General features: G+C 41.2%; 1 protein-coding gene and 2 long non-coding RNA genes across 3 annotated transcripts; all 3 read left to right on the top strand.

Moving 5' to 3' along the window:
* The first annotated feature begins 233 nt into the window (after window positions 1–233).
* LOC113078459 (uncharacterized) lies at window positions 234–436 on the top strand. The gene is made up of 2 exons (XR_003281520.1): window positions 234–278; window positions 369–436. It is a non-coding gene; the product is annotated as an uncharacterized LOC113078459 (long non-coding RNA).
* A 93-nt stretch (window positions 437–529) lies between these two features.
* Window positions 530–906, top strand: LOC113078458 (uncharacterized). The gene is made up of 3 exons (XR_003281519.1): window positions 530–544; window positions 647–722; window positions 789–906. It is a non-coding gene; the product is annotated as an uncharacterized LOC113078458 (long non-coding RNA).
* A 145-nt stretch (window positions 907–1,051) lies between these two features.
* LOC113078456 (alpha-2-macroglobulin-like protein 1) lies at window positions 1,052–3,004 on the top strand. Its single transcript, XM_026250771.1, has 9 exons — window positions 1,052–1,102; window positions 1,258–1,422; window positions 1,491–1,677; window positions 1,809–1,975; window positions 2,069–2,190; window positions 2,397–2,487; window positions 2,556–2,639; window positions 2,719–2,824; window positions 2,908–3,004. Exons 1-9 carry the CDS (start codon window positions 1,052–1,054, stop codon window positions 2,946–2,948), a joined length of 1,014 nt encoding a protein of 337 aa, XP_026106556.1. The 3' UTR covers window positions 2,949–3,004.
* Window positions 3,005–12,797: the final 9,793 nt, after the last annotated feature.

A 12,797-nucleotide genomic window follows, 5' to 3' on the forward strand; every position in this document is an offset into this window, starting at 1 on the left:
TGGAGCTCATGCAGTTTTACTGATTTGGTGCACTTCTGCGCCTTTATAGCCTGAAGGAGTTGAAAGGATCTTCACCCAGAGTTGGTTATTTTGTCCAAAGGTTTGTTTGCACTCAGTGACTTTCTTAAATGCATTCTTGCTCTACCAGCAAACTGTAAGGGCTCTCTGCTGATCTGTTTGGTTTTGTCCACAGGGAGTGTCCTTTCAGAAGATGTGTCTCTGACATTTCCAGCAAAATGTGGTTCTGGGATCTGCCAAATGCTCTGTTTCAGTCCTTGGTAAACTTTTTTTTTTTTTTCCCCTTTAATGAATCAGAAAATTTCAGCAAAATGACTGGTTTCAGGCAGCATTGTTTTCCTTTTTCTTAGGGGACATAATGGGTCGTGCGCTAAATAATCTTGATGGCTTGCTACAGATGCCATCTGGCTGTGGAGAACAAAATATGATAACTCTTGCTCCCAATATCTACATCCTGCAGTACCTGGAAGGCACTGCGCAGCTCACCCCAACCATCCGACAGACTGCCACTGGTTACTTCAGAGCGGTACAGATGACCGAATCCTACAAGTCCTCATCCAGAGTTCATTTGTGTAATGTGAATCCTGACCAAGGTTTTTTTTTTTTTTTTTTTTTTTGACTTGAACAGGATACCAAGGACAGCTAAACTACAGGCACAGTGATGGTTCATACAGCACATTTGGCTACGATGCATCCAATACATGGTGCGTTTCAATCTTTTTCTTTTGTGCATCATTGAATAGGGTTGTAATGCAACTCTTCCTGGCCAGGTTGACCACCTTCGTCATGAGGTCTTTCGGCCTAGCAAGGCGTTTCATCTTCATTGATCCCAGTGTCCTCCAGAGTGCACAGGATTGGTTGATCAGCAAGCAGGGTTCAGATGGCTGTTTCATGGCAAGAGGGAACTCTGTACCACAATTGACATGAAGGTGCAATGTTTCCTTTAAATGTGTTGTAACTGATCTGAAGTCTACGTCGGACCTAAGCGTCATGCTGCTCCGTTTTAGGGTGGTGTTCGGTGATAAATGTGACCATGACTGGCTACGTTGTTGCATCACTCCTTGAAATGGCGTCCTTGTCACGGGTTAAAACATGTCTGCCAGCTTCTGACCTTCCAGTTGTGTAGTCCAGTAATTCCTGGAGACCCCTCAACATTGCATGTTTTCCCTGTCTTAAATGGCCTCCAGAGACTTTGTTTGGAACCACTGGTGTAGTGACCCTTTCTGCTTTTGCTTTCAGGATCCGGTCATCACCAATGGCTCTGTCTTGCTTGAGGCCTGTTGTTGGAAGCTGGAAACACTTACACGACTTGCTCTGCTCGCCTACACCTTCAGTCTGGCTGGGGGAAACCAGCACTCGCGCTCTGCTTTTAACTGCCTTGAAGAACACTTGCCATTTCTGAAGGTGAGGTTCACTAGTCTTCTTGATGTTCAGGTTCTTTGCATCAACTTTCTGTCCTCTCTTGTCCTAAGGCAACAAGCTCCACTGGTCTCAGACGGTCATCTGGTGACACTCTGGCGGTGGAGATCAGCTCGTATGTGCTGCTAGCGGTTCTCTCTGTACAGCCTCTCACGACCACTGATCTGAGCTATGCTAACCGCATTGTCAACTGGCTTGTGCCCCAGCAGACCCCTTATGGAGGGTTTTCCCTCCACCCAGGTGAGACCGTACACCAAACAGGAGCACCAAATGATGTCTGAGGGTTTTTTTTTTTTTTAAATTCCTGTTTATTTTTAGGACACTGTGGTGGCTCTTCATGCTCTGTCTCTGTTCGCCACTAAAGTGTTCAGCCTGGAGGGCCTCCAGCGCTGTTACTTTACAGTCCTCTGTGGCAGGAGAGGTGTATAACTTTGATGTGAATCGAGACAACCGGCTGTTGTATCAGGAGAAGCGGCTGAAGAACATTCCTGGCAGATATAGTGTTCAAGCCAAGGGCTCCACCTGTGTGTCTGTGCAGGTTGTAAACTTCACATGCTTAACTTCTATGCTTGTCCCTGTTCGGTCATAGTGTAGGTGTTTATTAGTGTGGGTGGGTTTTTATTATCCCCAGGTTGCATGTTTCTACAACGTCCCAACACCCATTCGAGTTTCCAGTACACTTAGTGTTGAAGTGAAGGTGGCAAGAGACTGCAGAGTGCGTGGATCTGATCTCCTGCTGAACATCACTGTGACGTAAGAACCACTTAAATTGTCTGACCACTTCACAAAGCCAGTCCAAATGTAGTTATCCCCTTTAGCCCCTAATAAAGTATACGGTTGGAATAGCTGCACAAATGCAACTTGTGCCAACTCTGAGAAACCTTGAGCTGTTCTTTTCTCGATGTGCCAAATTGCAGTGCTTGACTTTATTTTTTATATCAAATTCTTCACTCCTTCAGATACAATGGTGCAAAACCAACTACGAACATGGTTATTGTGGACATTAAACTCCTGTCAGGTTTCACAGCAGATACAATCACTGGTTCGTATGTTTTAAGATGACTTGTAACATCCCAAGATGTTTGAAGCTGCTACAGTTAATGGACTTTCTTTCTCAGCTTGGATCCCCACCAGATTCATTTGCTCCACTAGTGCAGCGGGTTGATGCTGGAGATGACCATGTGCTGGTGTATCTGAAAGGGGTGAGATGTGCAGAGGGTAGCTTCTCCATCTTCCCCTTCATGTGTGCTTATGTGCTTCTCCATCCCTCCTGTCTCGCAGGTTGCTAAGGGTGTCCCCATGACCTACAGGCTACAACTGAAACAGAGTCTTGCAGTGCAGGATCTCAAGCCAGCAGTCGTTGAGGTGTATGACTACTATAAGCCAAGTAGGTGTTCAATGGTTTATGCTTTTTGGCTGAATTCCTGGTTGAACATGCCTGTCAAGCTGACTTGCTGTTTTCACTTTCAGGTGACTCATTTGAGACCACATACGTGCCTCCCTGTCTGTGATTTGTGCTTAATTTCTGGCTATAGGATGTATGAAATAAAACTCCTCTCTTAATCCAGTCCTTGTCACTTTCTTTCATACAAAGCTGACTAATTTGCATAAACCAGGGTTTGTTTACAGCTGGTAACCTTTAAAAAGCAAACTGGCTAATGTGGAAGCTTTTTCAGTGTTGTGGCCCTAGACCCTTTCTCTAGTGACCTGTTAAATACAACATCCTGTCTCAGACCAGCTTCCGTGATCAGACTAAGGCAGTGGTCCCCTGCATGTTTTGGAAGGCTTTAGTTAACACCTGATTCAGAGGTCACCTTGTTAGATCTGAGCTAGTTGCATGGACTGTTTGGTCCCTATGATTCCTGTGGTGTTCAATTCTCACTACTGCCCTAGCAAGGAGTCATTTGAAGTTTACGTCACTTGGGAACACTTCACCGATTTGCTGCAGGGTCTCTTCACACAGACAGAACTTGGTGAAGTGATATTTTGTCTCATACAGTTATGCCACTTTGAATAGAACAAACATGTGATGCATGTGAAATGTGCATATTGGGGTGCGATTGACTGGAATTGGTAACAATTGTAAGGTTTTCTTTTGTAAACTTCATTTAAAAATCACATGTAAAGAGTAGGGGTGTATCCCTGACGTCCTGGCCAAATTCCCTCCATTGACTCTTGCCAATCATGGCTTCTCAAACCCCATTCATTGAATTGGCTCTCCCTCCACTCCACCTATGGCTGCGATCACATCCAGGTGGATGCTGCACACTGGTGGTGGTTGAGCAATTGGTTAAGTTTTCCTGTTGGACTTGCTTCAGGTGTGGGGATCTACACAGGCAGGCACACAAGATAGCTGCATGACGTTCACACAACACCCAGGATCACATGTTCTGAAAAGTCACATGACCAATTAGGAAGTAAGTGTCTGTTTGGTTGCAAGGCAGATTCTCTTTGTGTTGGTGCTGGACACGGTGCGTGTTGGGGGTCATGGTAGAGTACGAGCAATCACTGCCATTTTAATACTTTGTTTTATCAGGGTAATTTCTAGAAGTACGTGTCTACTCTTCATGGAGGACACGGGCTTCTGCATGGAGTTTTAAAATTTGTGATCCCATTGTGACTTCAGCTGCTGGGCTGCATCGGTAAATGCCTTAATATGCACATTTGTCATTGAGTGTTTTTATATCTGCATTGGAACATGTTTTTAAAATACTTTTGTCTGTCTGTAGCAACGGAATGTTCACCTTTTGTCTTATGTCAATGAGCTGTGGGACAGTTGAGCATACTGAAAAGTAGGCCTATATTTTCTAGCCATGTTTGAGTTGACTATGCTGTTTAATGAGGCTGGCAACTAACAAGATTTGTTCCAAAAAGGGACCAGGCTAGTCACTTCTTTTTTTCTTTTCTTTTATGGTTTGTTTGATTGTGTGATGTGACTTTTGCTTCTGGGCCTAACACCCATGTGCACTACTTGTAGTAGCATTGTTCCTTAACTTCTGGTGCCATCAATGTTGGTGGTTCTCCTCTCTAATTATGTCTTCCGCTTGGGCTATCCCTGTACAAGGCCGGATCCACACGGATGCTTTGCCCCTTCTTGCCAAGGGACCACATTGTTACAGACATTGGTTTGGGGTTTATTTATAAGCATAACACGGTGTGAGATTTTTGTCGTGGTGTCTGAAGATCTTGAATGTGTGGTGCTTGCTGTGTTGCATGCTGCTTCTGGAGCTAGGTTGCGGTCTCCTCTGGTTTCTTTTTGTCTCACCAGGGTCCTCCTGAGCAGGGGTTTCTCATTGGCTGATCCGACCTTCCTAGACTGAGGAGAATCCACCAATTGAATAGCAGTATAAGATTCCATTTTAATTTTTTTTTCCACTTTTTGTACTAAATTGTAATAAACTTGAAATACATTTATATATCTGCCTCTTTTTCAACTGTCCCTTTGTGGGGAAATCGAGTTAGCTACACTACATTAAGGGAAGACTTGTTGGGTCCTCTGCCCATCATCAGGGGTGGTGTACTCAGACCGTAAAGATTTACTGCTTGATGGGTACCACACAGGTTTAACTTTAGGATTTGAGTTATGATGTTGCTGTTACATTAAACATTTTGACTTTTGTGACCATAACAGACCACAACAGTAGTGCATTTAGTTCAACAATTTTAGAGACGTGTGACATCCCAACACTGTTGTTTCATAGTTTCAGGTGTTCAACATGCCTCCCGCATGACACCAAATCACAGCTAAAGCATAGTCGTCTACTTTCCAAACACTCCGCTGCACACTGACCTGTCCGTGCAGTGTCAATGCAGAATGAACAAGACGAAACGAACAATGAGCAATGGTGGGCATTGCATTGCTATTGATGTTAATGGCTTTGTAAATGTACATCAGCATACACAAATTTTACGTGTTAGTGTCGCTATTTCAAAAATGGTTTAAAGCTGGTGCATTGTGTCTCGAAAGACATGGAACATGAACTAGGCTCTTGGTCCGAGCCAGCACAAAACTGCCTTGGTGGAAAAGGGGTATGTGAGGTGTTACTCGTTATAGGACTGCACGGTAATGGTTATACCTGGTAACCACAATTGTTGTAATTTTGATTTTTGATATTTGCATTTCATCTGAACTTTCATGTAAGTACAAATAAACAGAATGACAATTCACATGTATGGTTTATTTTACCATCTAGTTTCCTGGTAATATTAAGTCAAATTATATAAATAAGTTAACGCTATATTATTAAAACCAGCTTTTTGCAAAAGCAAAATACAATTCCAAATAACTCCAAATCCAAATTTTTACTTTCTTTATTAAAACAACAAAAACTTTGTATTGTTACAAAGGTTGTGTCTATTCAACAACATTAAAGAGAAAAGCTCAGATTGAGGGGGGATTTGATTGCTTGGTGCCTAGCAACCACGACCATGAAAGCTTGTGGAGGCTGTTATTTATGATTAACTGAGAGGCAAACATAATCAATTAAAAGACAATTTAGCATGTATCCTTACTCAATCCTGTCTGTACTGCTGTATCTGTAAATGTGATGATCCAAGTGTCAACAAGAGGATGCACTGATACAGTTCCTAGTAATTCCACTAATTCCAAAATTCCAATAGTCTATTTTTCTATCAAAGGGGTTATGATATTGCAGAAAATAACATTAGTATGTGTATTTGGTGTAATTAAATGTTTATGCAGTTTAAAGTAAAAAAAAAAACAAAAAAAAACAATAATAATATTTTTCCACATACTATACAATATTGTTGCTCCCCTATGCCCCGCCTTTCTGAAACCGTTCTGAAAAGCAAGGTGTGCTTTGATAGGCCAGCTACATGCATCAAGTGTGTTGTGATTGGCTGAGTACCTCAAGTTTATGACAGAAATGTTACACCCTTGGCATACTATAATGCTTTGTCCCGGCCACAGCGACAGGACAAAAACATTAAAAGCCATTATAAATTAGGCATTTATTGCATCCAGTGGGGACATAATTACTGATTATAATGACTTTCTTTTTATGTGTTACGTTGCATCGTGCCATGTAAACAAAGCTATGTCTGCATTTGTCATCAGAGAAATGACAAACAACATGTGCTACTCTACACTGCTCAAAACTCATGTTTGAAACATCAGTGGCAAATCCTTTAAATATTTAGAAGTACTTACAGTCTGTGAGTCAGAACAGTCGGTATGTGGTCTAATCTTTTAGGATCAGGAAATTGTCCTCTATAAAATGTACTGCACACATCTGAATATTTGGGTTGAACTGTTCTGGAACAGTGTTGTAAAAACAGCTTAACCACTGATTTCTAGTTATGCCCTCTTTTGGAAGGCCAAACTAAGTATTTTCGCTTTCGCAATGAAACTGCACCTACACAACATGGTGGCAGCAACCATTAATGTTGTGCCTTCTTTGTGTGAATGTTTAGGCACCGTTATGCAAACCTTCTCACATCATTACATAGACATGTGGGGCATGTTCAAAAGAGGCGTTTAGGAGGACATGGACGAGTATTAACTTTTGAGAATATCTCTTTGGGTTTGAGACTAATATTTGCAACTTTAGGGATCTTATCTATTCACGCACAGCTTGTAATACTCCAAAGAGAAGGGAACACTTTACATCTCATTAGTAAATCTATGGGCTACTATACACAAGCCATCCACAATATTGGAAAGGTCCACTTGAGGTCATTCACCACAAGGAATATTCAACTGGCATTGTCACCTGTGAAAGGTTTCTCTTTTTTAATCAAGAATTTAAATCCCTGCCGTTTTTACAATAAACTGTTGCGCAGAACTGTAGCATCTTTTAGTAAATGACTAAGTTGACTGTTGTTAAGATGGCAGGTGTGTCTCTATGCTTGGAGCGGTTGAATGAGGCATTTACTGAATCAGACTATAGAAATGTATTGGACCAAATTTATTTTGCACACTTGATTGAAAGGTCCCGTTTTTCACGCTTTTTTTGAAGCTTTGATTGTCTTTACAGTGTGCAATATAACGTGTTCATGTTTCGCGTTTAAAAAAAACTAGTGGTGGACATAGATTATTTTTTTTAATCTATCACTGTGATCATGAAATTAATCTAGATTAATCTAGATTAAATTGGCTCATTCAAATTCTGCCGACTGCATTCAGAATATGTGTGTTACCCAAATAAAATTGACAAACAGTAAGTCTTTGAGAAGGGGTTTATCAAGCTAGATGGTGCATTAGAAAAGGGGCTCATCTCCTGTTTCCAAAATGTATCACAAAGTGCTTGAAAAAGCTGTAAACTAATTCCACATTGCAGAAGGTGCAAACAACCTGACGCCTGTTTCTCACATACTCCGTCTCCAGTGTTTACGTTCCAGTTGCGTTCCAGGAGCGTTGCGTCTGCACAGAGCTCGTTACATATAGTGGAAAAGAAAAACGGCCAGCTCCAAATCTCTCTGGATCCAAGAGATCTAAATAAGGCCATCAAGAGAGAGCACTTTAAGTTACCCACTCGAGAGGAAATCATGTCACAATTTGCAGGGGCAAAATGGTTCAGCAAGTTGGACGCTTCTACAGGATTCTGGCAGGTGAAGCTGGACGAGGTGTCATCAAGACTCTGCACTTTTAACACCCCTGAAGGCAGATACAGGTTCCTGAGGTTACCATACGGCATACTCTCAGCTCCAGAGGTATATCAAAAACCCATTAGAATGATCTACGAGCACATAAAAGGTGTGGAAACAATGATGGACGACATCATAGTCTATGGCGCAACCAAAGAGGAGCATGACACCACACTTCTAGAGGTACTTGAAGTGACACGTAAAGTCAATCTGAAGCTCAACAAAGAGAAATGTGAATTTGGAATGAAATCACTAACCTTTCTAGATGTCATCTTGGAGGAGCGCATAAAGCCTGACTCTAAGAAAACAACTGCAATTGAAAACATGGAGAGACCACAGAACAAAGATGATGTTAGACGCTTTCTTGGCATGGTTACATACCTGGCAAAATTCATACCACAGCTTTCTGCACAGTCTGTGCCACTTCGTAGTCTACTGGAACAAAAAAACAAATGGATGTGGTCACATGAACAAGAAACCTGCTGGAAAACCTTGAAATAAATTCTGATAGCAGAACCTGTGCTAAAGTTCTATGATCCAGAAAGACGCATAAGAATTTCAGCCGATGCATCACAGTACGGTGTGGGAGCTGTGTTACTCCAGCAGTATGATGATGTATGGCAGTCAGTGGCCTATGCGTCCAGAGCGCTATCTGCTACAGAAACAAGATACGTGCAAATAGAGAAAGAATTGCTAGCCATTACATATGCATGTGAGAGGTTCCATCAATTTGTATATGGACAAGCATTCACTGTAGAGACTGACCATAAACCACTGGTTCCCATTATGGCCAAGTTGCTGAATGATTGTCCCATAAGAATACAGAGAATGGTCATCAGGCTACAAAAATATGATGCAAATTTGATTTACACACTGGGCAAGTACATGTTTGCAGCGGACACACTGTCTCGTGCCGTAGATAGTCAAGAGGAAACAGAAACCTGTGCTACAGAAATCAAAGCTTACGTGGACATGATTGTAGCCTCGCTCCCAGTGTCTGCAGACAGGACTGACCAGATCAAACAGGAGACGGAGAAAGATGAAACAATGAAAGAAATGAAGGTGGCTATTCAGGGAGGATGGCCAGAAGAAAAAAAGACTGTCTTGTTAGAATTAGGGATTACTGGGCCTGCAGATCAGAGCTTACGGTTGTAAATGGAATAATCTTCAAAGGCTGTAAATTTGTCATCCCAGCAAGCCTAAGGAAAGAAATGCTAAAAAAAATACATGATGGGCACCTCGGAGAAGAAAAGTGCAAAAGGAGAGCTAGGGAAGTGATGTACTGGCCCAGGATTAATATGGACATTTCGCAGTTGACAGCTGCATGCAAGCTTTGTTTAACCTTCAGGCCCAGACAGCAGGCAGAGCCTCTTCTTCCACATCTTGTAACAAGTAGGCCTTACTACAAGGTTGGAGCAGATTTATTTGACTGTGATGGGAAGAGTCACATTGTAGTAACAGATTAATACTCTTATTATCCAGAGGTGGCCACACTGCACTCCACTGCTAGCAAAGCAGTCATTGCCTTCATGAAGTCCACGTTTGCTTGCCATGGTGTCCCCTGTGTAGTCTTTACAGACAACGGACCTCAGTTTTGTAGTGAATTTAAGAAGTTTTCAGAGGAATGGGGTTTTCGCCATGATACATTCAGTCCAAATTACCCCAGATCAAATGGACTGGCAGAGAATGCCCTGAAAATAGTGAAAGGACTCATGCGCAAGGCACAAGCTGGTAATGAAGACTTTCGTAGAAGTCTCATGATTTACAGAAGTGCACCACTGGAGAATGGGTTGTCCCCAGCACAGATGCTCATGGGTAGAAGAATTCGAACAAATTTGCCCATTAGAGAGGATCTTCTGGACACTCCACACACTAGTCAAGTGAAAAGCTTTAAACTGAAACAAAAAAAACAAACAAAAAACAAAAGAGGTTGTATGATAGAAAAGCGAAACCACTGACAGCCCTGAAACCGGGAGACACCGTCAAAATAAGGAACCACAATACAGGTATGTGGTCTCAAAAGGGCAAAGTGGAAAAACAAGTGGCTCCAAGGTCTTATGAGATTTTGACGGATGGTGGAACAACACTGCGACGGAACAGAATTGATTTATGTCCTAAGCAAAGCTCCGAGTCGATTACAGAGAATGGACAGGTTGCAGAGACAGTACCAGAGACAATGAAGGAACAATAATAATACATTTTATTTATAATGCGCTTTTCTTATACCCAAAGCGCTACAAGTACAGTACAAAAGTAAATACATTAAAAATACATTAAAAAATAAAAAGTAAACAACAAGAAGTATAATGGAATATACATCGAGTGTCACCAATTAGGACACAGACATCTTAAAAAGATGGGTTTTTAAACGGTTTCTTGAAACTTGATAGTGTTGGTGCATTCCACAACCTGGGGGCGGACACAGAGAAGGCTCTTTCACCCATCATTTTCAGTCTGCAAGAAGGCTGTTTAAGTAGAAGAGAGTTGGCAGAACGGAGAGATCGAGAGGGCATATATAATGTTATTAAATCACATATATATGATGGTGCAATTCCACGTACAGCTTTATACGTTAAGATAAGAGTTTTAAAATCAATACAGTCATGGACCGGGAACCAATGCAGGTTCCTAAGCACCCCAGAGATATGCTGACGAAAAGGAGTATGTGTAAGAACACAAGCAGCTGAATTCTGTATATGTTGCAGGCGCTTAATAGATTTTGCTGGTAGCCCAAGATAAAGGGCATTACAATAATCAAGCCTAGAGGTCACAAGTGCATGGACAAGCCTTTCTGCATCAGGTAATGAAAGAAAGGACCTGATCCTAGCAATATTCCTTAGATGGAAAAATGCAGATTTTGAAATGCTCTTGAAATATGTGCTTCAAGTGTCAAGTGAGAATCAAAAATTACTCCAAGGTTGCGTACTTGTGGTGATGCAGACAGTACATTGTTTTCAATCTCCAAATTACATTTTTTACCATTACAGGTAGCTGCAGGGGTACCAACTAAAAGAACCTCGGACTTTGTACCATTTAATTTAAGAAAATTTTGGTACATCCATAATTTTATTTCCTGGAGACAGTCAGAAAGGGTTTCTGATACACCTGTGATAGTTTTTGTGCTAATATAAATCTGTGTATCATCAGCATAGAAGTGGTACCCGAGACCATACTTTCTGATAATCTGCCCTAAAGGAAGCATGTAAATATTAAAAAGTATCGGGCCAAGGACAGACCCCTGAGGAACACCATGACACACCTGTCCAACATTAGATTTATTATTTTCTAAAATAACAAACTGGGTACGATCAGTCAGGTAAGATTTAAACCACTCCAACACTGTCCAACACTGGACAAGTGTGAATGAAGTTGTGACACAACAACACGTTCCAAAACCTTCCCCAAAAAAGGAAGATAAGATATTGGCCTGTAATTAGACAGATCAGACACATCACACCCACAGAACTGGTGTGATGGAGGCAACCTTAAGGGCTTGAGGAACAAGTCCAGTGGTAATAGAAGTATTAACAATGTTCAAAATGAGAGGACTGATAGCTGGCAGACACTCTTTGAGAACATGAGTTGGAATAGGATCCAAGGTACAGGTAGAGGAACTAATAATTACAGTAGAGTCATAACTAATTTGGAAATGTAATCAATGGTGACCGTTTTAAAACTAGAGAACCAAGTAGACTCACAATTTAAAGGCTGAATCTCCGGAGGTGCACTGAGAGAGGCACAAGTAAAGTAATGTAAGTTTATGGACAGTGAGCCCTGATTTTTTTTAATTGTCATTCCAACTGCCTATTTTTTGCTTTAATAGCCCTGAGCTCTGTAGTAAACCAGGGTGATGATTTCAAAAATGAAACGACACGTTTGTTCTTGGGGGCCAGCACATCTAGAGTTGATGATAAAATTGAATTATAATGATCAACAGTATTTCCTGCAGAACTGTTATTTATCATACATGAAAATTGATTAAGATTTATATTTTTAAGATTCCTAAACTAATAACCCTCTTTTGTAGTTTTTGCAGAGAAACAGATAAGTTAAAACTCAAGAGCTTATGGTCACTAATACACAAATCTTTACCTTCAAGCTGATTTATATCAGCACCAGCTGTACTTACTAAATCCAGTGTATGACCTTTTCTATGAGTTGGAAATTTGACATGCTGTATCAGGTTAAAACAGTCTAGAATCTCCATCAAATTAGCAGTATGATTACAACTAGGATTGTCAACATGAATGTTAATAACTCCAATAAGAATCATAGATGGACAAAGGGGATTCACAAATGCAATTAGCTCTGTGAGTTCATCAAAGAACAGAGGGTTACTCTTCGGTGGCCGATAGAAGAACAAGATCAGAACAAGAGAAGCACCGCCAATTTTAAAAACAATACTCTCAAACGATAAAACAGAAGGAACAACAATTTCAGTTACAGAGACATCAGAACTGTACACAACAGCAAGGCCACCGCCTTTTCCAGTTGCTCTGGATTTGTCAATCTATCTATATCCCGGTGGAGTACATAAATTAAGATTTAAAAAGTCATTCTGTTGGTGCCAAGTTTCAGAAATACAGAAGACATCAAGTTTTTTGTCCAAGATGATGTCATAGAGTAAATCAGACTTTTTGTTTAAAGAGCGTACATTGAGATGGGCAAACCTGATGGAATCAGGGCGTACTTTATCAGAGTATGTTGTAGACACTTGTTGTGGATAACATAAGTTCGCAGGGCAAATGTTTTGT

Source organism: Carassius auratus, unplaced genomic scaffold (assembly GCF_003368295.1).
Source record: "Carassius auratus strain Wakin unplaced genomic scaffold, ASM336829v1 scaf_tig00025778, whole genome shotgun sequence".
Lineage (NCBI taxonomy): Eukaryota > Metazoa > Chordata > Actinopteri > Cypriniformes > Cyprinidae > Carassius > Carassius auratus.